Source organism: Macaca fascicularis, chromosome 12 (assembly GCF_037993035.2).
Source record: "Macaca fascicularis isolate 582-1 chromosome 12, T2T-MFA8v1.1".
Lineage (NCBI taxonomy): Eukaryota > Metazoa > Chordata > Mammalia > Primates > Cercopithecidae > Macaca > Macaca fascicularis.
In genome coordinates this window covers 95,027,103-95,052,350 of record NC_088386.1, presented here as the reverse complement: position 1 = coordinate 95,052,350, position 25,248 = coordinate 95,027,103, and the positions used below count along the sequence as shown (strand labels likewise).

The following is a 25,248-nucleotide window of genomic DNA, read 5'->3' as shown; positions in this document are numbered from 1 at the left end:
AAAGGACCAAAGACATAAAGTAAAAATAACTGTATTTTTAGGTTTCCCAATTATGTCCTATATTAAAATTGAGTACTTTTATTGCATTTGTTTCAATTATTATTACATATAAGGAAAGGCAACATTGATATATTTAATAGCTTACTGAGAAGATGCATTCATATCAAAACACTTGAAATAGCAATAGCATTTTTGAAATACTATTTTTTGAGGGTTAACAGAACAAGAACTTTCTTTTGTCATAATCCAAAGATGCTAACAGAGCAGCATGATAAACGTCTCTTTAAGTGTCGTAGTAAAAGAAAATGACTTGTCTTCCGAGGCAGTGGAGAGTTTATGTTGTTTTGGACCCATTTCCCAAGCAGTGATCGAAAACAGATTACAATAACAATTATACAGTCAGAAGATGCAATATCCATTTCTGCTTTAATTGAGTGAAAGAATAATAAAAACATCATTAAGAAAAATGAGGTGGACCTGTCACACAATGTACAAATTTTTAGTCTTGGAGAAGATGCAGAAAAACTGAAGTGCTTTTCGCTTACTTTGTTGTGTTTATTAGCTAAAATCTGTTTTCGGGAGAGACCATTTGGCTCTCATTCTTCCCTGAGAAGTTCAGAGAGGAGCCTATGGGAAGTGGTTGCCCAGGAGACATTACAAATGACCATTGACTTTGTCTTCATACACAGTTTGACCAGGAAAATCCCATTTTCTTAAATTCTACCTGAGGCGGAACTACTCTCCCCCTCCTTTTTTTTTTGTCTCTGTAAATGGAAATCAGAAGTAATGAATGTTCCTCTTGTTACAAAGCCCAGCCAAGTAAGGGTTAGGTGTGGTTCCTAGGCCTGCTGTTCTTCCTCTTCCCAAAGTCCAAACCAGGCTGAAGGGGAGAGAGAGAGTGGAGGCCGAATAGTGAGCACCCTCATTTCTTCTCAGCACACATGGGAGTAACCTGAGTTGCTCTGTGGTCACATCACCTGAGGTGTACTCACTTGACTGTCACCGAATTGCAGAGGCTTTTGCTTCGACCTGCAGTCCTCTGAATCACGAAATCGATGTCCTTAACGTTGCTGAGACTCCAGCTCTCATTCCACAGAGCTACGCTTTCAGCAACTCCGAATGAACTGCCAGGCAGCAGCCAAGAATCAGGCTCATTTCCCCTCATTCTGGGCTGTGTTTGTTACTCTATTCATAGAAACTGTGAGCTCCTGTAGAAACCTAGGTGGTGATGGTGGAGTTCACCCTGGAACCCTGGCTCAGGGTGGGGATACCTGAGGTGGGGATAACTCAGGTTACCCCCTGTGTGTGGTGGGGATACTAAAACTGCAAATAATGTTGGCCATCAGAGTAGTCAGAGCCCCAGGTTTTACTCAGTTGACAGACTTAGAGGGGAATATTTCTTTCATCTGTCGCTGAGTTTCTTGGGTTTAATATTTAAAAACCTTCCTGAGGTGACAAAATGAAAGAAACAAGATAAGCAGTACATCCTCCTGATGGAGGTCTCATAATTTCAGAACTCTCCCGAGCATTTATCATCCCTTTTAGAGTGGGATGTATATCAAACAGCCCCAAAAAAGCTTTTTTAAAAAAGTTTTTTAATCCATAGAGTCTAGTTAATAGCGCCTTCATTAAAATGCTTTTGTCAGCAAAGGGTTTTCAGTTTTAACATTTACATAACCTAACAGTGTTGATGAAGACCATGAGCTTTAAGGCTCTATTAGTGGTTCCGTTTCTTCTGGACTTTATAATTTAAACCTAAACATTAATTCTGGGTGGAACTTGGCATAATGTCTTTTTGCCTTGGAGGGAATTTTTGTTGTACAATTAAAAAAAAGTGTTTTTGTTTTTTGTTTTTTTTTTTCATACGATCACCTTCTCCATGTCCCTCTTCCGCAAGTAAACAGCAGTTAAATAGTCAAGGTTTTAAAAGGGCTTCTTTAGTTTAAAAAAAGGAGTGGTTATTTTAGGTGAATTTAACAATTTTCCATTAGTTCACATTGCAAACTAGTGCTTTGGTATTAACAAGGAAGTTCTGTGAGGCTGATAATGCAGTGGAAATATTTTTCTTTTCTGTCTTTCTCCCCTGTATACAAGAAAGCCCTGTGGTAAAGTTTTTTAATGAAACCATTTTGCATGACAGTTGAAACTTATAAATCAGTTGCTGCTATTCTTCATTAGAAGCTGAGAGACAAACACGTTTTAAATTTTTTGTCACCTGTAATTGTAACATTGACTAGAAAGAAAGAAATTGGAATCTTAAGTCATTACGTGACTGAATTTTTCAGTATTATTTTGGAAAATAAACTGTGATCCTTAATATGATCTTTTTGATGTATTAATACTATGTTAAAGTTGAGTTATTGTAGTAATCTAATTACATGTTAAGTGGGAAATTAGAAAGCACTAAAGAAACCTTGAATGATAAATTGTCTTCATCTGAAAACCAGAAGGTATTCAGAATGTGAGTGAAGGTGCCTGTCAGGAGAGAAGCATTCCTAGAGGCTCCATTCGGACAAGATGTTGTCCTTTAGATTTGGGAAATGTGGTATTAGAACACCCCACACCCTTTAGTATCGAGGGAGTATAAGACGAGCAAATTATTCTCTGAATAGGAAGTTATTACACTTTTAATACCCAGGTAAAGCCACTTTACAAGGGTAAATAAGGTGATCCTGACTTTTTTCCTTCTCAAATGAATCTCTAGGTAATATTCAGCAAAACTACCTCTATTTACAGCCTCATTCATATGGCAAGTTTGAGCCTTAAGCACGTTTTTACAGCTAACTTATAAACTCCCCCAAAACTGGGGCTTGCCGTTGAAAGTCGGCCAACACTGTTACAAATGGTCATTAGTTCCCAAGAAACTTTGAGAAGAAAAAGAACTGTAGGAAAATGCCATGGCTTTAGTAAGAACCGTTTTGTTTCATGTGTGTTTTTTGCCACCATGGCAGAACTGGGGGCTGACCTGCATGTTCAGGATTGATACTGAACATTCTCCTATGGAAATGTATAGGATTCCAATTAGTGCAGGGTCAGAGCATAAATGTACCTCTTTTTTCACACTGTTCCAAGTGGTTAGTGGGAAACAAGCTGCAAAGTAATTCCCTTGGCCCCCCAATAAAAAGATTTATAGCAAAATAATTCTCAGCTCCATAATGGGACTGTTGTAGGTTTGTGTTTGATATTTGTAGGACTGAAATACAGTCCATGTACCCAAACTAAGCATTTATTGTAAACAAGTTAACTGCCAAGAGCTTATATTCTGTCAAACATAATTATATTGAAGATTGATGTATAGCTTGAAAGTGAGTTTGAGGGAGACAGTTCTTTTTAACCAAGCAGGCTTCTCAGATGCAGCTCTCTTCTTCCTTTGCTAGAATGACAGAGTAAAGCCATCTCTCGCCGCCAGCCTCTCATATATAGAATAAACACAGGCTTGCTCTTTGAAAACATAGCTGTTTGTCGATCCTATTTGTGTTAACAAAATAAATGAACTTATATTCATAGAAACTGTCATGTATAGTTTCTTCTATCATCTCCATCTAGATCTAGCAGTGATGGTGCCAAGATAAAATAACAGCTCTTACCTCTTGGGCGATACTGAAGTTCACCCACAAACTTAAACGTATACTATTAAGTTAACCCCAGATGAAATTCTTTTCTCCTTCAATATGGAGTTTGAAATAATGTTTGACTTGTGTTTCTGTTATTTTGTATTGGGCTTGTCGGAATAGAACTGTTTTGAAACTGGCCTTCTAGGGGAAGGGGGACACCACCAATACCTTTATTTCAGGGCTCAGAAAATTATATTTTATGCTTAAATAATTTATGAACCAAGGACTCTAGGGAAAATGAAATCTTTTTGAGATTAAGGTGTTCATACCTGGAATTACTCCCCATTTAAAATGCTGCAGTAGTCTACCACGGTTTTTCTTTGAGGAAAGTAGAATCTTACATTTTATTTAGGGTAAATATTTCTCACTTTTTTGTCCAGGAGACAAATCACTTTAGGCTTTGATAACACTTCTCAAAGGCAGTAAAAAGTGGAATAACTCTTTCTTTGGCTGGGTGATAGCCTTTGGATAAACATATTCAGGATGAACCTAAGGTTTCCAAGAGATTTGTATGCAGAGACTTAAATAGTCTCTTTCATTTTTAAAATATTAATTTTAATATTTTATTTTGGAAATTATATAAATTATAAAGAGGATGTATTAGAACCATAAAGTGAAAAAAAAATACTAGTTTTCTCTGTTCTGTTTTTCTGATTAATTTCTATAAATTACACAAGCACTACATATATACTTAAAATATTTTGTCTGGGAAGTATTCCATCAGACCCTGGTTTCCCTGGTCTGTAGGCTGGGTTTTATTAACTTGATCTGAGTCACAATAATAATATCCTATGTATTGCAAACCAGAGGTCTCAGTCATATCCCCTAAGGGGACTGGAGAATACACACTATGATTTTGACTTTCTTGCTCTTTCTCCCTCCTGTTTTTTTCTCTTTCTCCTTTCAGTGTTAGCCCTTTCACCAGTTTGGTTGTTATTGCGTCTTGATGGATGCATTTGTTGAATATAAGAATGAGAGTGGCTTTTAATGGCTGGGAAACGAAGGTGGTAGTTGCCTGTCTGCTTAAGCTCGGCTTTGTGAAATCTGCATTCATTGCACAGTGTTACTTTCTACACATCTATTAAATATCCATAAATGTTTTGCTGTTTGAACTCTAAACATAGACAGTAGGATTTTCTTTTTGTGAGGGAGAAAGCCTTTTATTTTTTTTGCTATAAAAACTTTACTTTTCAGTTTTTTATTTGATAAAAATCTCTCCATTCTAGTATGATTTCCTTTGAGGCTCTGCACCAGTGTTTGATCTCAATTTTTAATAATTTTTGTGAGTTAAACTCCCCAAAGAAAACATGCTTGTGCTATGAAATATTCCCACTAGAAATCCGGGTAGTCTTGTCTTATTGAGAGCTGAACACTTGATTCCTTTATTAATTCCTTTCAAGAGGACCTCAGTACAGTTAACCTTTCCTTAACACTACACTGGAGAAATTAATCAAGCTTTTTTTTTTTTTTTTTTTTTTTTTTTTAATTGTTTGAATTAGATAAAATAACATTTAGGCAGAGCTCAAAACCTGAAGTAAATGTTAGTATAAGGACAATTTTCATTGACTCCGTTTTTGAGGCATGGGACTCTGAGTTGCAAATAGCTTTTCCAGAGAGGATGATGAGAATAAGGTGGGGAGGTGAATCGATCTCCACTTAAATACTATTTTCAACAGAGTGAGACTCTGTCTCAAAAAAAAAAAAAAAAAAAAAAAAAACTCAGAAACCTCCAGAATGAAATTTTACTTAACGAAGGACAGAAACCCTGGCATTCATAAATTATGGTAGTCGTTTTTAACATGTGGTTGAGTTTCAGGACTTATGCATATATGTATTTTTCACCTATTGTGAAAAGAACCTGAAGAATTTAGGCTTGAACTAAGGATACTTCAACAATATGCCATACACTTGAACTTTTCTGTTATATTCAAACTTGTATATCCTACTTTTTTCTTTCTATTTTTTTAAAATTATTTAATTATTTATTTTAGAGATGGGTCTGGCTCTGTAACTCCAGCTGGAGTGCAGTGGTGAGATCATTGCTCACTGTAGCCTCAAACTCCTAAGCTCAAGTGATCCTCCCACTTCAGCCTTCTAAGTAGCTGGGATTAACAGGCTCCGGCCACCGTGTCCGGCTCTTTTGTCCTTAAAATTTTTTTTTTTTTTTAAATTCTAGGATTATTAAACATTTTGTCTTTCTGTAGTTACTAAATTTAGAAAAGATACTGTAGTCCTTCAGTGCAGGACATTGGTAGGACTGCCAACAAGACCCCCGTGGCTCTAGGGTGTGTACAGAGCACGGTGCAGCACACTACTTTATTGCACACCCATCCATGCGATGCCTGTGGTGATACACCGACAAGTTCTGTCAATAGTGGTCATGCACAGTGCTGTGATCTGGCCAACTTCCCCTGGACAACATGGAGCAAGCTCCTGAATCCACTTGTGTGAATCATTTCCTAGAAAGCTTTCCTTGTCTGCTGATGCTGAGTGCAGTGCAATGGGGCCAGAGTGATATGGACAAGTTTGACAGCTAGGCAGACACTGCCTATTAATGGTGGTGATTAATATCTAAGTGGAATTGCCATTTTGTTAAACTAAACCAACATTTATTTTGGGCCCACTATATAGGTCAGGCTCGGGTGGGAGGGGCTTGAGGGAGCTAAGTCCAGTCCATGTTTGAGGAGGAAAATGGTGGGCCTCTCCTCTACACCCACTAGAGCCTGACATCGGAGAATTTAGTTCTGTGGGTCAGGCTTGCTGTGGCAGAGTTCCCAGGTGTGGCTCAGGCTTCTTTTGTTTAGATAAGCTTCCACAAATTGCCTCCTATGTGCCTGTGAAATACTGTTTTGCAAACTGCCTGGCCAGTTTCATCTTGCCACTTAATTTCTATACAGAAGGATGTTTAGAGACCTGGAGTTTCTCCTTCAGCTTTCGGACCTGACTTCAGGTTGACTTGTGGTTGCTTTGCCTGGAGTCAGGCCTGGAATCAGAGATATGGAAGGCCAGAACTCATTTCCCTTCCCTACCATTTTAGGCTCAGTTTGATCCTTTCGGGTCGTCAGTGAGAGAGGACTAGCGTCCACCCTCCCATCCTCACACCCGCCTATTTTTTGTTCTCATTGTCCAAAGTTAAGATTGGCTTCAGGGGTTGTAAAGTAGTGTCTGGTTTTCCTAGAGAGAATTCTGAGAATAAGCTGTTTCTTGATATCATTCTCAACCCCACTGCCCCGACAAATAGTGGGAAAGCCATCAAGATGATTTATTATTGAATAAATCAATATTAGATATTGATTATTTCATAATAAATAATAAAATTGAGTAATAAATAATATTTGATATATTGTAAACTACACATTCTCTGAAAAATTCACTTGTTTTTCTAGTTGGTTTTTTCTTAACTTGTATTCAATATTAACTCTTACTCAATTTCTTACTCTTATTCAATATTATTGAATATTATTTATTATTTAGTTGGAGGTTTAATCCTGAGTTGCACCTGGGTCATGGGTAAATATGAAATTGAGTTATTGTATGTTTGGCTCAGTTTGTACCTAAGAGTAATTATGATGGCTGGGCGAGATGGCTCACACCTATAATCCCAGCGCTTTGGAGGCCAAGGCAGGCGGATCATCTGAGGTTAGGAGTTCAAGACCAGCGTGACCAACATGGGGAAACCCTGTTTCTACTAAAAATACAAAATTAGCCGGGTGTGGTGGCACATGCCTGTAATCCCAGCTACTCGGGAGGCTGAGACAGGAGAATCGCTTAAACTTGAGGTAGAGGTTGCGGTGAGCCGAGATCACGCCATTGCACTCCAGCCTGGGCAATAAGAGTGAAATTCCATCAAAAAAATAAAAGTAATTATGATGTAGAGTTTGCCTTTCTCATAATTGGAAAATTGACTGATCTCTACCTGTAAACGACTTAGAACTTGCTGCTGTCTCACCTCTGTCTTGGCTTCTGCTTCCTCTACAATAAGAGTTAAGTAAAAGCCAACTAGAAAAACAAGTGAATTAATGTTTCAGGAAGTGTGTAGTTTACAAGCAAAGGACAGGGAGGAACGTTGAAAACTGGAGCAGTTGGGGGAGCCTAGAGGGCCTCTGGTCCACCTGTGGACCTGTGGGTAACTCCCTTTGCATCCAAATGATTGCTCTTCCCTCTCCTTTAAAATTGTTGAAATTTTTTTTCTACTGTTTCTTATTATACTGCCTGAAATTTCTTCCATGAGAAGTTTATTTGAAATAAAGTATATATTTTACAGTGAAGATCTAGCTGAGGAGATTAAGGAGAACACTAAACCATTCAAATAGTATAGCAAGCATCTTTTTATCTATTAATCTCTGGAATTTTTGAGATTAGCCCCTGGGGGGAGTAGGAGGCTGGAGTGGAATGTAGAGCCTGCGGCTGCCTTAGCCCAGGAGGCTGGGCGCCCAGCAGAGGACAGCAGGGCCGCAAAGAGGAGACTAGGAAGGACGCATTGCATCCCTTTTTGAAATTTTTCCTGGGACCCCAACAGGGAGGTGAGAAACACCCTGTTCTTTCTTTTTGTTTACGGTTGCAATTTTAGGTGCTCAGGCTTTTCTTTATTATTATTATTATTATTATTATTTGAGGCAGAGTCTGTTTCTGTTGCCCAGGCTGGAGTGCAGTGGCATGGTCTCGGCTCACTGCAACCTCTGTCTCCTAGGTTCAAGCCATTCTGCTGCCCTCAGCCTCCCAAGTAGCTGGGATTATAGGTGCCTGCCATCACGCCGGGCTAGGGTCTCACCATGTTGGTCAGACTGGTCTCGAACTCCTGACCTCAGGTGATCTGCCCGCCTCGGCCTCCCAAAGTGCTGGGATTACAGGCGTGAGCCACTGCACCCAGCCTCTTTATTATTTTAGGATGGAAAGAAGGGGCTAGAGGTTAATGTTGGCAAGTGACTTCTCTTCTTGTCTGTGACTCAGTATGTATGTATATGATTGGGTCAGTGAGAGAGAGAGAGAGAGAGAGAAAATGAGAGTATGAGGTTATAGAACAAGTAAATCGTTATTTTGATTTTCTGATAAATTTACAATAAGAAAAATTAGTAGCCATCCCTCACTTTTTCTCTCTGTCCTCTTGAAGACTGTTATTCACTCAGTTTATGGGATAAAGTTTGTTTCAGTATTTCAAACAGCTTGTTCTTTGGTACTTCAGGTTCAGTTTTATACAAAGAAAAGATAGCAATCTTTATAATCTCCAGTTAGCCCTGGGACCTTCTCAGGTGATAGAACTAGATATGCTGCAGGCCCCAGGGAAGGGAGTGGGCCCTGTCTCCTGCCTTCCTTCAAGAGACAGATGGGCTTCAGGAGTCCTTTGAAAGAGGGGAGGCGAAAGCCTGGCCTCCTCTCATCTCAAACTGGCTCCTGTCATTCAGGAGTACTGGTGGACCAAGGAGACAAAGGGGCTAGGGAGGAGGCTGGAGATGATGCCGATTTACACTAAAGTATGACCATTCATGTGAGCCTTTCTTTCTTTCTTTGTCTGTGAATAATGGAAGGGCAGGAGCCGTCTTTGATTCCCCCTCCATGCCTAGCATGGTGCCGGACACCTGGTAGGCAGGCAAAAGGTGAATTCACTTATGAGTAGCACAGGTCGCCCATTGGACATAGCAAGTGGTAAAGGGTCCTTTTTATTAAGAGGCCAAGCCCTTAGATTTCAATGGGTGTGGATTCTGGAGTGTTGTTTTCAACTCTTAGGAAAGCAGCCTGCTTAGGATTTAGAGCTGGGTAACCTGAACTATTCTGCCCTTGCCTCACTGTGTTTTTTAGGATATGTTACTTCTCCCATAGTTTCAGTTTCCTAATTTATCAACTGAAAATAATGCTAACCCTGTGACAGGGTAAATGTGAGAAGATAAAGGTGTGTATGTTAGACTACATGATGATCTAGGAAGTGCAGTGCAAAGCAGGAGTTTATTTCATGCCCCAACTTTGGCACCAGGCTCTTGAATCCTGTCACCTAGATGCCTTGCTGCAGCTGCACCATCTTTCGTCTTTCATTGTTGAGTTAAACGTTCAGAGTCTTCGAGAATATGCATTCCTCAGGTCACTTTCATAGCCAGTGTTGTGACATTTCCTGAAGTCTGTTCTTTAGAATGAAGGGAAGGGGGAAAGAGCTGTTTCCTAATAAAAGAAGTTGGATTAATATAGTTAGTAATAAAACAGCAGCCTGCAATTGCAGATAAGGTAACACATTGGTTTTTGGAATTTAACCAAGAGTGCTTCTGTCTTCAGGACTCCTAAAATCTGGAACACAGAGGAAAGACAGCTAAAGGGCTCATGACAGTCACACTATTGGCCTAGTATCAGTTTGTGATAAATGTATCCTGTGTGAGAAAAAATTGTATATTGTTATTGGGCAGATTCATTAGAACAGTGCTCTCTGATATTAATACAAATATAAGCCACATGTATAATTTTAAATTTTCTAGTAGCTACACTAAAAGTTAAACAGATGAAGTTAATTTTAATAATATATTTTCTTTAACTCAGTATGTTCAAGATATTCTACATACAATTACTTTTAAAAAATCATTTATGTTTATTTTTATTTCTTTTTGTTATTAAGTCATTAAAATCTAGTATGTATTTTATACTTATGGCACATCTCAATTTGAGACCAGCTATGTTTCAAGTACTCAATTGCTACATGAAGTTAGAGGCTGCTATAATGGACAGGTAGTTTTATTGTGCTTTTAAGCACTTTCACCTTTTTTGCATGGGACATGTTAAACACTTTAAGCCATTTCCATTTGCATAATAGATACTAATAATAGATTATTAGTATCATCTTTATTCTGAAGAAATGCCTTTTAGTTAGTATCGTGAGCATTGATTACAGACCTTGAAAAAAATTACTGGTTAACTTTTTTTCCTCTGTAAAATGGTATTAATACTGATTTTGAAAAAAGGAAAACAAATAGATTCCATTGTTTGAGAGCTGTCAGACAACTTAAATATGTAGTATTGTTTAATCTTCACCACAGATCTACGATGTAGATGTTGTTTGCGTTTTGGCTAGGAGGAATTTGAGCTTCAGAGAGGTCAGATGAACTACTCAAGGTCACACACAGGTAAAGAGGGACAGTGCCAGGACTTGACCTTGACCCGCTGCTGTTCATCACCACATCTAACCATTTTCGCACGTGTCTCAATTCTCACAGCTGTTGCTGTGAACAGTGACAGTAACAATGGTTAACGCCTTATAAATTATACACACTTCTTCAGAAATAATGTCAGAATGAAAATAACAGTTTCAGTATAATCACTAATGACAGTTGGAAGAATGCATTTTTCTAGTGTAGAGAGGGTACCAGGCTTATTTTGCCTCTTTGACGACAGAATTCATCATTTATCCCAATTACCAGAACAACTCTTAATTTTTAGCAAATGGCTGAGGCCGAGTGCCTGTTCTCTAGATTAAACTACCTGCTTACCTCCTGTGATTGTAAAAGGCTTAGTAAGGCTTATGATCAGAAGGTTCAAAGTTCTCTACTAGATCATCTGAAAATGGGTCTGTGCTACAATAAAAGAAAAATAATGTTGGAAGCTCAAGATATAGGGCTAGAGCAAGATTTTCTTTTTTCTTCACCATTTCTAAATTTTGTTGAAAATGGATTTCAGTTTTACATTTTTATTCTTTTATTGGAACTTTTAAATTCTCCCCATTCTTAATTTATTTTGTGAAGTGCTTTTCAAGCACCTCCCTGTCTTTCTATCCATTGTCACTTTTCTCTCTCTCTTTTTTTCTTTCTTTTTCCCTCTTTTTGCCTGGGACGAGTTGTGAATAAGATGGACAAATCTCTCTCTCTCTCTCGGCATATATTTTTACTCATCCTTTTATAGTGTGCTTCCCTTAGGGATTTTTGGTTTTTAAAGGACTTTTAAACCTATGCCTTAATTTTCTTCTTTCTACACTTGACCTCAATTATACTATTTTACTATTTTTTTTATTTCTCTTGTTATTGTCACTAGTAATTGCATCCATTTTTCCTCCTTTATTCTTCTTTTGTAAAACTTGCATTTCATTATAAAAACCGTAATTGTTTAGATGGGTCATATTCTAGTAAGAAGGTAAATTTTTCTAAGTATAAGCCTTTTATGATATTCTCCAGTATCTCATGTATATGTGCTGCAGAACAAACCCTATTATCATACATTCCTGGTTAATACTGTTTTATTTTGTAAATGACCACAAAGGTTTTTTTGTTTTGTTTTGTTTTGTTTTTAATAGGTGATGACAGTAGGGGATTGGTGCGTGCTTTTTGTAAGAAGTTATTACTGTTGTGTCAGTTAACAATTGCTTCCTTCAATCACTGAACCAAAATGTTTAGGAACTATTTCAGTAATTGACAGTTACAAAACTTAAGTCCCTACATGTTATAGGTCCCTGTGCTTTCATGTTATATTTCATATCTAACTGAACAGTTAATACTATTTTTAAAAGTTAATAGGATCTTAAGTTTTTTCAGTTGACCATAGACTTGAGAAAGATATATAGTTTCTAAGTAATGGAGACTTGATAGCTTATGGAGCAATTGGATTCATTTAAAGATCTTATCTGTGATTCCCAGATGTGTGACACTCAGATGTTGACATTAGGAACTGCACATGGATTTTCAGCATCGAAACTTATGTACACACAGGTATTAGTGGTGAAGTAGCTTATGGCACCATGGACTATATGGCCTTATGTGTGCATATGCTTAAATCATTAGAAATAAAAATCTACCTACTTCCTTGGGCAAAGATTATATGCCAGCATGTAAGAGGTAAAAGCTCTAAATGAGGGCTATTCCTTGCTGGTATGGACTCTCATGAATTAGTCCTATAAAATGCCATTATGCTTGCTTAGGAAGGTTTTACAACTCCTTTAACTACATTGAGGGCAGGAGGGATGTCAGACTTGTTCTTACTTGTATCCGTGGAGCCACTGGTGGCGATACCTGGCACGTAGTAGGTGTTCAGGGAATAAATCCTGGATATATGAATGACTACAAAGATAATTTGGGGCCAGGTGTGGTGGCTTATGCCTGTAATCCCAGCACTTTGGGAGGCCAAGGCAGGTGGATCACCTGAGGTTAGGAGTTCGAGACCAGCCTGGCCAACATGGAGAAACCTCATCTCTATTAAAGGTACAAAAATTAGCCAGGCGTGGTGGCGGGCACCTGTAATCCCAGCTACTCAGGAGGCTGAGGCAGGAGAATCGCTTGAACCCGAGAGGTGGAGGTTGCAGTGAGCCGAGATCTCGCCATTGCACACCAGCCTGGGCAACAAAAGCGAGAGAGAGAGAGAAAAAAAACATAATTTGGAGGATATCTAATTTATATTATTCACTATATGTCCTATATATATTTGGGAATGAACTTGGTAGAAATAAATAAATAAGCATTTCATGTACCAGTAATGGTCACAATTAAAAAATATATCTTGCAAGGCATTGTGTAGCTATCCTAAATCTTCTTCTTTGTTTAAAAAATCAGTCTGCTCCACCCATATCGTATATTTTTAAATAAATCTACACCATGGAGAGTGTATTTGCAATGGACAGTAATACTGCTTTCTTGTTCTCAGGAGTGAACACTGAGTTGTCTTGTGTATGGTATGGTTTAACTTGTTAGACTGTTGTGCAGTCTTAATAATAATTACCATGATCTTTAATGATAACAATTCTTAATGAGTATTATTATTGTTAATAAGGATTATATTTAATAATTACACCTAATACTTATTATCTTTAATAATAATAATTAGCACATGGGAACCAGTTGCACCATTGTATTATCTTGAGAACAAATACCTCAATCTGTAACCCAGTAGTTTGCAGAGTATCTGCTCCCACCCTTGGCTTTCCAGATCAGAGTGAGTCAGGAGGCTTCTAGGGTTGAAGCCACAGGGAGGGGGTTCTGGAAAACTCCTGTGCATTCTATGTGTCAGGCCATACTCCCATCTAGTCATTTCACACAGAGGTCTTCTTTTTGTTGTGAAGTACCTTCACCATGACCATGTAACTTTCTACCTCCCCCGTCTGCCTGCTCACCCATTCTTCATAAGTTTTAATTTTTCTTGCATAAAAAGAAGACCTGTAACATACTAATTTGTGTGAATTACATTAGGCAGGGTCCATGTTTATTACTCGTACGTTGGTAAAACTTTGATCTTGTTCTGCCTTGGTTATGTTTAGATTTAAGTGCCTGTATGACTTTTTAAAAATAAAAAACTGTTTAAAAAAATCTTTGGTGAATTAAACATTTTTTAGCTTTTCACACTTTGATACAAAGCAGAGAAATATTTCAGTGACAACAGATTTCAACAGATTTTCAACTAGACTAATTTGCTTTATTCTTTAGGGTAGTTTACTTATTTTCTCTGAAAACACAAGAAGAGATACTCCCTTTCCAGTAACTGATGTTAATGTATAAAATAATTTTACATAGGCAAACTTTTGTATTTGGATGTATATTTTGACATAAATGTAAATTAAGACGTTTATGGTCATGTTATTTTCAGGCTAGTTGATAACCTATTTACTAGGATTTAAAAAAACAACAACATGTAAGAGGGACTTATTTTAAATTTCTATTGACTTTCTTGTATTCACATAACAGCTTAGGCCTTAGAATCAAACATACCTCCTTAGTAGGAAGGAGCTGGAAGCTTTGAAATATATATTTAGACAAGAAAATATATTACTTGTACATGTAATATATTTCTAGACAAGAGCAGATCTGATCTGAAAATACTAGTGCTAAAAGTTAATGATAAAACTATAGACATTAAGTGTCTGTACGATCACCTTCATCTTACCTATGTACCAGGACACCTCTGATTGGTGAAAATGACAGGAATCTAAGGGCTTCTGCCACTGCCCCGGGCAATTCTGTAATAATAGAGGGGGAAAACCCACAGCTTTCCATTAGGCCTATATGACTGAGAGGCTTGTTTAATCTAAACCACTGTCGATCACAGATGAGTGACTTTTATAACTGTCGCTTCCCTTCTCATCGCAGTGACTGAGATTTGCTTTTTAATGTTTGTGTTTTGCTCTTGAATTTTGTCCCTTCAGGTTTGATGATTCCTGTCTTTTGTGTCGTGGAGCAGTTGGACGGCTCTCTTGAGTATGACAACAGAGAAGAACACGCTGAGTTTGTCCTGGTGCGGAAAGATGTGCTTTTTAGCCAGCTGGTGGAGACTGCGCTCCTGGCCCTGGGGTATTCTCACAGTTCTGCGGCTCAGGCCCAAGGTATTAATGCCTCTCCCCTCTCCTCCCAGGTCTCTTGTGTGTCATAATTTGAGGAGGAATATGTTTTCTGAAATAGTTCTCCAAACAAAGGTTGAAGGATAATTGTTAGACTTAGCATTTCCTAGTGAGCAGTAGAATATTTCTTGTAGAAGGACTTGTTTCTTGTTTTCTTGTTGTTTTGGGAAGCATTTGACCAGCACTTCTGGAGCCACAAAATCAACTTGCATTTCAAACTTAACATAGATTTTTGCCTTCATAACACTGTTATTTTCTCTAATTAGGGCCAGTGCTGAGATATTTAACTCCTGAGTTATCCAAACTTACAATACATGACTTATAAAGCATTCAGTTTTCCAAAATTTATTTATTGCTTTGGGCCTGTGGCTTCTGCACTTTGTGATAAGCTTTTAATTAAACAACAACAACAAAAAATGGATGCCTCTTATCCTTTTGTATCTTTGAAAACTTTTGTAATTTTGATGCGGTCCATTCAGTTAAAAAATATTGCAGTGTCTTTATGATCAATTCCTTTCACTTATTTAATTAAATATTAAAATTGCATCATTATTTCAGTGTGTATTGTACAATACTGGGGAGCCCATTGTGAGCTTCTGTTGTTTCATTTTGAAGTATAGCCCATTGTTCTTTCATGCCAAAGAATTGACAAAACAAATAACAAAAATTCCCCCCAAACCTTGAGTAATGGAAAAAAAAAATTGATCTGATGGAATTTATTGTTCTTGTTTTTCAGCTGAAATGATTGAATTGTATTGTTTATGATTATGGTTATAACCAAAGGAGAGAAATCCGTAACTTCCAGATCTTAGTTTATATATTAGTGTCCTGGATTACTATCTTTAGTTAACATTTGTGAATACGCCAAGGATGTTTTTTATTTTTTAAAATGAGTTTCTCTTCATATCATTCCTAAGAACTATCAGTCAGAGCCTCATTTGTAACAATAAGGATACTATGAGAGATTAAATATTGATACAAAGTTACAGATGTGATGACCAACGGATTTAAATTCCCAAGCTCTTGAATTTGATTCTGTAAGTAGATGATTGCTTTTTAGGAAATATTTTAAGCATTTAAGTTATACTTTAGTTCAATCAAGAAAGCAACCTGATTGAAATTAGGAATGTTTTCCCAGGGCAGGTAGTACCCTACTAGTTATTGTGAATCCCAGCACAGTCTGAATCCGAGCGCTGGCCAGGCTGGGCGCAGTGATAATAGCTGAATCGTAGAGTCCAGTGCTTTCAAAGCAGCCTGATAAAGGATGATTCATTTCCTTTTTTCCGACAACTTTCCTTCTTGTGTGAGGGATTCACGATTTGATCCTGAGCAAATTGCATACTGGGCACCATTGCTTTTATGTCATGCTATGTACCTAAATGAAATAAAAGAATCTCCCTTCCCTTCCCCCCACAAACTTTTCATGCCACTTTAGGGATATTTTTCTCTGAATGTAAAGGTCATTGTATCCCACTGCTTGCACCCTGGTGTGCCAGCTTCCTGTTTGACAGGGCCATCCATCTCAGTTAGCACAGCCGTTCAGCGCGTCGAGAGCTCACATGTGGAACACAGAGCACTAAGTGGCCAAGATTTGATTCTTGGCACATGCTGAGGGAAGGGGCTCTCAGGAAATTTGCACTAGGGAGCCACACTATTCCTTTCAGGGATTTGGACTAAGAATTCTACTCACCAAGGTGAGATATATGAGCAGATAAATGTCATCTACTGTGGAGGATTATTAAACAGGGGACAAGTCAAAAGTGATTATTTGCCTCCTCAAAGTTTTTGAATATTAAGGCTAAAATGCTAAATATTATACTATTTATAAGTTGAATCAATATTCCTATGGTACTCTAGAGTACAGATACACTTTATAGGTAAGCAAAGATTTTATCACTCGGTCTTATACTGTAATCTCACAAAGGAAAAAAATCAGTTTATTTTAAATTAGGCTGCCGATCTGTGTTTTGGGGAAGTGGAAAAAACTTAGAATTGTTTACTTTGAAATAAATGTATTAGATCATTGTCTTCATTCAGATCATTAAAAGTATGCGGTTTGCTGCATGTTTATTATAGACCAAATAGTATGCATGGTAAGACAGGTAATTCATATGCTGGATAAACAGCAGCATGTAAGAAAGATAGAAAAGGAAGTAGAACAAAATATGACTTTTGATGACTGAAGGCATGAGGTTTTATGGGGGTAGTTTTTTGTTCATTTTTGTTTGGCTTTGTTGTTCGTTTCATGTTTATGTAATTCCTCTAAGATGAGGACTTGCGGGACTTCCTGGCAAATCCATTTAAAGCAAAGAAACGGCAGTGTTCTTGAATCTCTTTTTCATATGCTGGAAAGGTTGGGCAGAACTAAACTGCTAAGATAGTGGGTTGTTTTAGCCATTTTAAAAATCAAGACTCTTGAAATACAATTTTTCATTTTGATGTGACCAGAAAAGAGTTTCGGTAATTGAATTGGAAGAATATTTCAGATTGCCTGTAAAGGAGGAAATACATTAGCAATGTCATTATTTGGAATGGTCCTCAAGTCCCAATGACAGGGCAGCAGGTCCATGATCTTGTAAACATAGGATAGTCATTTTCTTTTTCTCAGAGGGTATTCCCTCCAGGTGAGTTGAATTTTTAGTAAGATAATATTTGCTTCTAAAGAATGATAGAAATTCTACTAAAATGGGGTTTAGGGATTTCTTTCCCTGTGTTAAAATAGCCTTTATTTGAAGGCTAGATATCAGGACCTAAGAGAGAATAATGTAGAATGATACTGTTATAAACCATGGTAACTGTGTTTCTAGCTGACCCATAACCTCCATTTCCCAGTGCACATACTGTTAACTCTGATTCTCAAGGATATGAAATGCAGGATTCATCAGACTTGCTGTTTTGCATATGTAGAAAGCCGAAAACTGGCAGGCCCTTTGCTTGTACCAGAATAGTTGGACTAAGGTCTAATGAATGGCAAGCGCACTTTATACTATATGTATGATGGGCCGTGAGTACATGTCTCTGCATTAAAAGTCTTTTGGAAGAGGCATGTTAATCCAGGGTACTGCTGCTACTCTGGGAACTGCCCCATTCTCCCAACTTAAAACTCACCACTTCCTTTACTATTCTTTCTTCTTTCCTTTTCATCCTTTCAGTTCTTCCCCATAAGGCTTTTGGCAGTAGCCATGGAGCTCCCTACACTGTCCAGAGAGTTCTGGAGCCCACTGGTTGAGTAGCTATTCATTCATGTTGGCAGTGTGAATGGTGGGCTTTGGGAGGCAGCCGTGATGGCAAGGTGATGCCTCACTGTGCTTGTTTGATTTAATTTGTAAGTGGGCATTTTATCTCTCTCCTACTTTCTGTTAATCTTAAAATACGTTTTAAAATTAACTGTTGATTAATTAAATTAAATTAATTTATTTATTTTGAGGGAGTCTCACTCTGTCACCCAGACTGGAGTGCAGGGGCGCAGTCTTGGCTCACTGCAACCTCTGCCTGCTGGTTTCAAGCGATTCTCCTGCCTTAGGCTCCCAGATAGCTGGGATTACAGGCGCCTGCCAACATGCCTGGCTAATTTTTGTATTTTTAGTAAAGATGGGGTTTCACCATGTTGGCCAGGCTGGTCTTGAACTCCTGACCTCAGATGATCCGCCCACCTCGGCCTCCCAAAGTATTGGGATTATAGGCATGAGCCACTGTGCCCAGCCGACAATTTTATTTTAAAACAAATGTGCTTAACAAATAAAGAAGCAAAAATCCTTTCTGAATGGATTTTTTTTAAGGTCAAAATTATATGTTTAAGAAGGGTATATTAATTGTCACTGTTTCTTATTTATATTGGAGTAATTACATTCATGCAGTCATTTTAAATGATGTTTCTAAAACACAGAAAAAGTGTCTTTAATAAATGTTATGTGAATCAAGCAGGGTGCCAAGTACATTCTCAATGATATAAAATTCCACATATATGCATGGAAGAAAGACAAAGGCAATGTATTAAAATAATCAACAGAGTAGGTGATGGGATTATGTGGGATTTTCTTCTTTTTCTAATAAAAAAAGTAAATATCAAATTTTACTTCTTTCATGAATTAATTGAATAAATGGGAAGATAATTATGTCTATCTTATTCCCCAATTTTGATAAGCTGTTCACTTTATCCCTAATTTATCCATAAATGTGAAAATTTATACATGATACAGATGCATTTCTATTTTTTCAGTGGAAGTTTAAAAAAAGAATCAATAAATCATTAATGAGCCCCTGTGATGTATAAACCAAGGGATTTCTTCGAGTTGGTTTTTTACTTTTTGAGACAGGGTCTTGATGTATATCCCAGGCTGCAGTGCAGTGGCACAATCATGGTTCACTGCAGCCTTAAACTTTTGGGCTCAAGCAATCTTCCTGCCTCAGCCTCCTGAGTAGCTGGTGGCCCTGCCACCATGCCCAGCCTAATTTTTACTTTATTTTTTGTAGAGAGAAAGTATCCTTATGTTGCCTTAGGTGATTCTCCTGCTTCAGCCTCCCAAAGCGTTGGGATTAAAGGTGTGAGCCACGATGCCCAGGCAATTCTTAGAGCTTTAATATAATGCAAGGTAACAATAGAGCAGTTACTATATGTTGGGCACTGTTCTAAGAGATTTAAATGTACTGACTCATTTAATTCTTATAACAGACTTTTGAAGTAAGTTATACATTTCCCATTTCACAGAAGAGGAAACTGAGGCAAAGAAGAGTAGGGGAGTCACTTTCCCAGAGGCACAGGCTGGTGGGTGGAAGAACTGAAATCTGAAGTCCATTGATCTATCTCTAAATTCAAGGTCCTTAACCACACAGCTGTCCTGTGAAAAGTCTGATTGCCAGCACTTGCTCTTTACTTTTGGACATAAGCCCTAAAAGGTAGGACTTTTTGCATTAGGTGATTACTAAATACATGCTGATTATATATATTTGATAATGATGTTTATATATTTCATTTCCATGATGAAATATATAGATACTTTTTCAAAGTAATAGAGACAGACTTCATTAAAATTTAAAAGCAAACAAAAAGCCAAACCTCATAGAATTGTCATGTACTGAAGCCAACTTCTAAAACTAAATACTTGTAGAGGGCCTATAGTAGGTTGAGCATTTCAAATACATAATTCTTGCTTATGTGACCAAAATGAGTCCTGATACAAAAATAGAACATATTCCTAATCTAGAAGTTTCTTATCAAACTTACAAATGTTTTGTCAGTGTTGATCTGAACCTCATCTACTTGAAGGCATTGTATGTAGAAAGCAGAATTTCCATCTATGAACTGGAAACAATGATAAGAATAAAAAAGATTTAAAACCAAAATACCAAGGATATTTTTATAAAAAATGAATGCCTTTATTATCGCTTTATTATTCATTTATTTATTATATATATTTTTCAATGTACTATCTCTTTACAGTGTACTATTGGAAGATCTTTACATAGAAGCTAATTTCAAGGCAAATTTTATTGTTAGAAATAAATATTCTTTCAGTTTAAATTGTTCAGTGTTTGAAATGCTCTGCTCTTAAATTCTCTAAAATCATTTTTTATGGAAACATGCAACGTATACAAATTCGAGAGACTTGGTATTAAATATTCATGAACTCCTCATCTAGGATCAACAATTAGAAATTCATGGCCAATCATGTCTTGTCTCTGTCCCTACCCGCTTCTCACCCGCTCCCCCACTGGATTATTTCAAAGTATATGCTAGATATTATATTTTATCTATAAATATTTTAATAAATATCTCTGAAAGATAAAGACTATCATAGAAAACATAAACCACAATACTATCATAACTCCTAAAAAAAGGTAATTCTTTAATTTCACATTCAGTAAAGATTCAAATTTTCTTAATCATTTTGTAATTTTTTTTAGTGTTGCTTTATTCAAATTAGGAGCCACAGAAATCTATAAATTACACTTGGTTGATGTGTCCCTTAATTTTTTTTTGAATCTATAGGTTATCTATTCTTTTACACTTAAAAACATTCTTTTCTGAAACTTAGATTTGCTGCTTTAATTCAGAATTTTTGTTTGCTAAACTTAATGAAAGTCCTAGTCCTATAAATTCCTTCAAATACTATGATTTTAAATAAGCAATTAGTGGCTGTGCACGATGACTCATTCCTGTAATCCCAGCACTTTTGGGAGGTTGAGGTGGACAGATCCCTTGGGGTCAGGGGTTTGAAGCTAGCCTGGTCAACATGGTGAAACCCCATCTCTACTAAAACTACAAAAATTAGCTAGGCATGGTGGCAGGTACCTGTAACCAATTCCAGCTACTCAGGAGGCTGACGCAGGAGAATCACTTGAAACCAGGAGGTGGAGGTTGCAGTGAGCCAAGATTGAGATAGTGCCACTGCACTCCATCCTGGGCGACAGAGACTCTGTCTCTAAATAAGTAAATAGGTAGATAGATAGACAGATAGATAATTAGTAAGCACAGTCATAATCTTGGAAAAGAATTCAGAAATTAACTTTGTTTCCTTTTTTCTTTTTCTTTTTCTTTTCTTTTTTCTTTCTTGTTTTTTTTTCTTTTTCTTTTCTTTTCTTTTTTTTTTTTTTTGAGAGAGAATGGTTAAAAGATATATGTTGTCTGGAGCCAAAAGGTTTTTCATGCTCTGAAAGTTTGACATTTTCCCTAGTGAAAATATTTAAAATGGTCCAGGCGTGGTGGGCTCACGCCTGTAATCCCAGCACTTTGGGAGGCCAAGGTTCCACCTGAGCACCTGAGGTCAGGAGTTCGAGACCAGCCTGGCCAACATGACCAGATGGCCAAACCCTGTCTCTACTAAGAATACAAAAATTAGCCAGGCATGGTGGCGCACACCTTTAATCCCAGCTACCCTGGAGGCTGAGGCAGGAGAATCACTTGAACCCAGGAGGAGGTGGTTACAGTGAACTGAGATCATGCCACTGCACTACAGTCTGGGCAACAGAGCAAGACTGCATCTCAAAAAAAAAAAATTGTCTCGCTTTCTCTGTTTCTTCCTTTCACTCTCTCTCTTTTCCCTACTTTTTCTTCTTTCAACATTAAATGTTTGGGAGACTTTCAGCAGTTTTTTTCTTTATAAGGGCAATGTTGAAAAAAGATACATATTTAGAAATTTTAGGCCTTGGAGCTAACGTTTAACAGAAAAGCTGCTTTTTAAAAAATTCTGTGGCTCCCTAAAGAGAGCTGAAAATACTACCCCAAATTGCTGTTAACTGTGTCTCAGCCCTCATTAGAGCTGGATAGGCCGCAATGTAAAACACTATTTGGAGGACACAATTCTTCAACAGACCCCATGCTCTCTCCTCCTCTGCTATATAAAATTAAATATTCATACATATGTATGTGTGTACATATACATGTTCATATGCACACAGTGAAACTTGAAATACTTGTTAAATGCCAGCGGTAAAATAATGCTCACCTTATTTCCTCATCCCAATACATAGTTAAGATTGAATATCTAATATAATATTTATAGTTCCATATTCCTTATATTTGTTTATGTTGGCATAAATATGTAACATATATAGATATATAATAATGGCTCACATGAAGGTCAACTGATGGAAATATTGTTTATATGTAAATTTGTAGAGGGTGAAGACTCTATCTAACTTGATTTTTGGGATGCCTAACAGTTGACTAGGTAGTGCTTGATAAGCTGTTGAGGGCAAGAAATGAATGCATGATCTCACTTTACCTCTGACCTTGCAATTTCTACTTGAATGCCCACTAAAAAAAATCCTATCAGTGGAAATAATTCATTTAAAAGTGTAGCTCATTATTTCCTCCACAGTGTGGGAAGTATTTAGCCGTGTTTTCAGTTATCTGTTTTGTTCGGGATGATAGGCCATGATAGCAATTAACTTTGATATATTTTTTAAACTGCCCAAAGTCCTTCTTCTCCAGAGTGTAGGCATTAATGCCTATGACCTGGAGGGGACTGGTCATCTGAGACATTCATGTAAAATGATCCAGGTTAAACCGACTAACCCACAGATATATGCAACCTTTATTTAATAATTAAGGTATGTCTCATTAAAATATATAGCTTCTAGGAGTTTCAAGTGTGAAACCTACAAGCCTAAAATTGGTGGTACTGTGATATGATATATATCATGTTTAATTTTTTATTCTGCTCCCCTTTAAAGCATAACTATCTTTTACGAATTTATAGATTTTAAATGCAAAATAGAGTTGTTTGCTGAATACCTAGGTTTGTTTGTGTTTTAAGAAGATGAAGAAGATGTAGTACAGATTTCATTCAAGGAACTCATTTGGTAAAAAAAACACATTCATTAAAGCACTTAAATTTTTCAATAGTGCTGTTACTTTTTTGGTACATTCTTTACATTTAAACTTCTCCATTGATATAACTCCTAGTTTTGATGCTATACCATTATTTTCCAACTCTAAGTAAAGTCTATTTTGGCATTCATAATGGACAGTAAAAAGTCTTGGCCACAGAGCATTTTGTAATATTAAAATGCTTTTTAAGAAATTCCCTGCTTCCTGTTTTGTCTTTTTTTCCTTTGGAAAAGATTTCTCATCATCTGAATCTTGTAATTTCAGTTAATTATTTGCAAAATTGTGAAATTTCAGAATTGTAGGTCTTTCACTTCATATGTTAGTGTATATTTTACGTTTTAATACTTTGTTCAAATTTTCTTAGATACAATGTTACTGTATTTTTACATTCCTATGGGATCCCAGTTCCATAACTATTCATTTATCTCTGTGGTATCAGTAAGTATTCAATTTATTTATTACTTAGTTCAAATAGCTTGGCACATAAGTGGGACCCAGAGCTGTTAGGGACTTCCTCTGCAGTATGACAGAAGAAGAGCTCAGTGGTGGTTTTGAGAGGCAGGGGTGAAAAGTGAGCATTCTGCTGGCTGTTTGGTCACAGTTGGGCACCTTGGTTTGGTTTCCTAGGTGCCAATAGATTTTGCGATGACTGTGATGAGCAATTAAAACCCAGCACTTTGAAATGCAGGTTTCTTTTGATGGCAGCTTGGAGAGCTCTAAAGGGTCTTAAGTCAAGGCTCTAGAGCACGTGCCACTTGCTTGCTCAAAAGCAGTAATTGGCAAAATTATTTTTGTGTCAATGAGAGAAAACACAAAGGTTCTTCCTCTATCCGTCTGCCTCTTTTTGGTTTGAAGAAATATCACTCAGGACAGAATAGCAAATCTGTGCTGCTATTTTACAAGCTCGTTACTCAGGTTGGAAAAGATCGCTGTAGGCTGTATGCAAATCAGACAGTGCTGAGGTCCCCCTTAGCTTCCAGGTTGAGCTCAGCAGAGAGATGCTTCTGAGGTACTCTTTCTGTCAGTTTTATAAATCAGAGAATAGGATGCTGAAAATCTCCTAGAACATTTAAAACCTCTGCCCTCAATGATTTGGCTGCTCAGGTCTAATAATCTCCCTGGTAAAAGCCTACCATCATGGGAGCTGAGCTAAGAGGGCAGCATGTTCTTTATTGAAAGCTCTCACCAGCCTTACCAACTTCAAATGGTGGTTCTTCTTGAGAATCTATGCCGCAGAGCCATGGTAATAAATAACAATTCTAAATGTCTGGTTTTCTTCCTATGAATACAGTGATTCCTTAAGGGGGTGAAGAGACTTCTTTAAAGGGGGCCTATGGTAGATAATCTGCAATGAAAGATATATCAGAATTGCATGAAAAAATCTTTCCATTCATAGATTTTTCCATGCAATTCTGATATATCTTTCTTTAAAGATCTTAAAATTAAGATCTTTTGCATTATGGAAAGATAGGTGGTTGAGTTTTACTACTCTCACTTTGCAGAAAGGAAAACTGTTAAGAAACTTTAAAAGAGCACACCTGGAGGCTCTGGTTCTCTAGCATCATATCATTTTATTCACTCATTTAACAAATATTTTTCGAGTATCTATTATGTGTTAGATGTTCTAGGTGTTGAGACACAGGAAAGAGCCAAATACATAATGTCTCTGCCCTCATGATACTTACATTCTTGTATGTAAGGGAGATAGAATATAAGCAATTCAATATGTAATAAAATGCTTATTTTGATCCTGTTCTCTCCATTTTGTCTAGAAATAGGGTTTTGGAAAACTTACGCTTCTGGAAAGAAGCTACTTAACCAGAACAAAATGACAGGTTTTGAATATGTTTTGAGAATTAAAACTAAAATGATATGACACTAAAAGGGTTAAGGTTCAGCTCTCTGAATTATCTGAAAAAATTACTTACATGGACTAACTCATGTTTGGAATAGGATAAATGTAACATTGTTAGAATTAGCTTATATTAAGTCATGGTTTTGCTTTTGTGAGGGAAACT

The 25,248-nt window shown here is 37.1% G+C and overlaps 1 protein-coding gene across 5 annotated transcripts in view; it reads left to right on the top strand.

The window, feature by feature from the left end:
* SATB2 (SATB homeobox 2) overlaps positions 1–25,248 on the top strand; it is a 194,188-nt gene that overhangs the window by 16,658 nt on the left and 152,282 nt on the right. For 4 of the 5 annotated variants that reach the window (XM_065525834.2, XM_045367439.3, XM_065525832.2 and 1 more), the window contains one exon: positions 14,707–14,883. In XM_065525834.2, coding sequence (XP_065381906.1) covers positions 14,712–14,883 — 172 coding nt within the window. In that variant the 5' untranslated portion in view covers positions 14,707–14,711. Of the gene's footprint in view, positions 1–8,033; positions 12,776–14,706; positions 14,884–25,248 lie in introns of those variants that run through there. The other variant, XM_065525833.2, reaches the window with a different exon arrangement.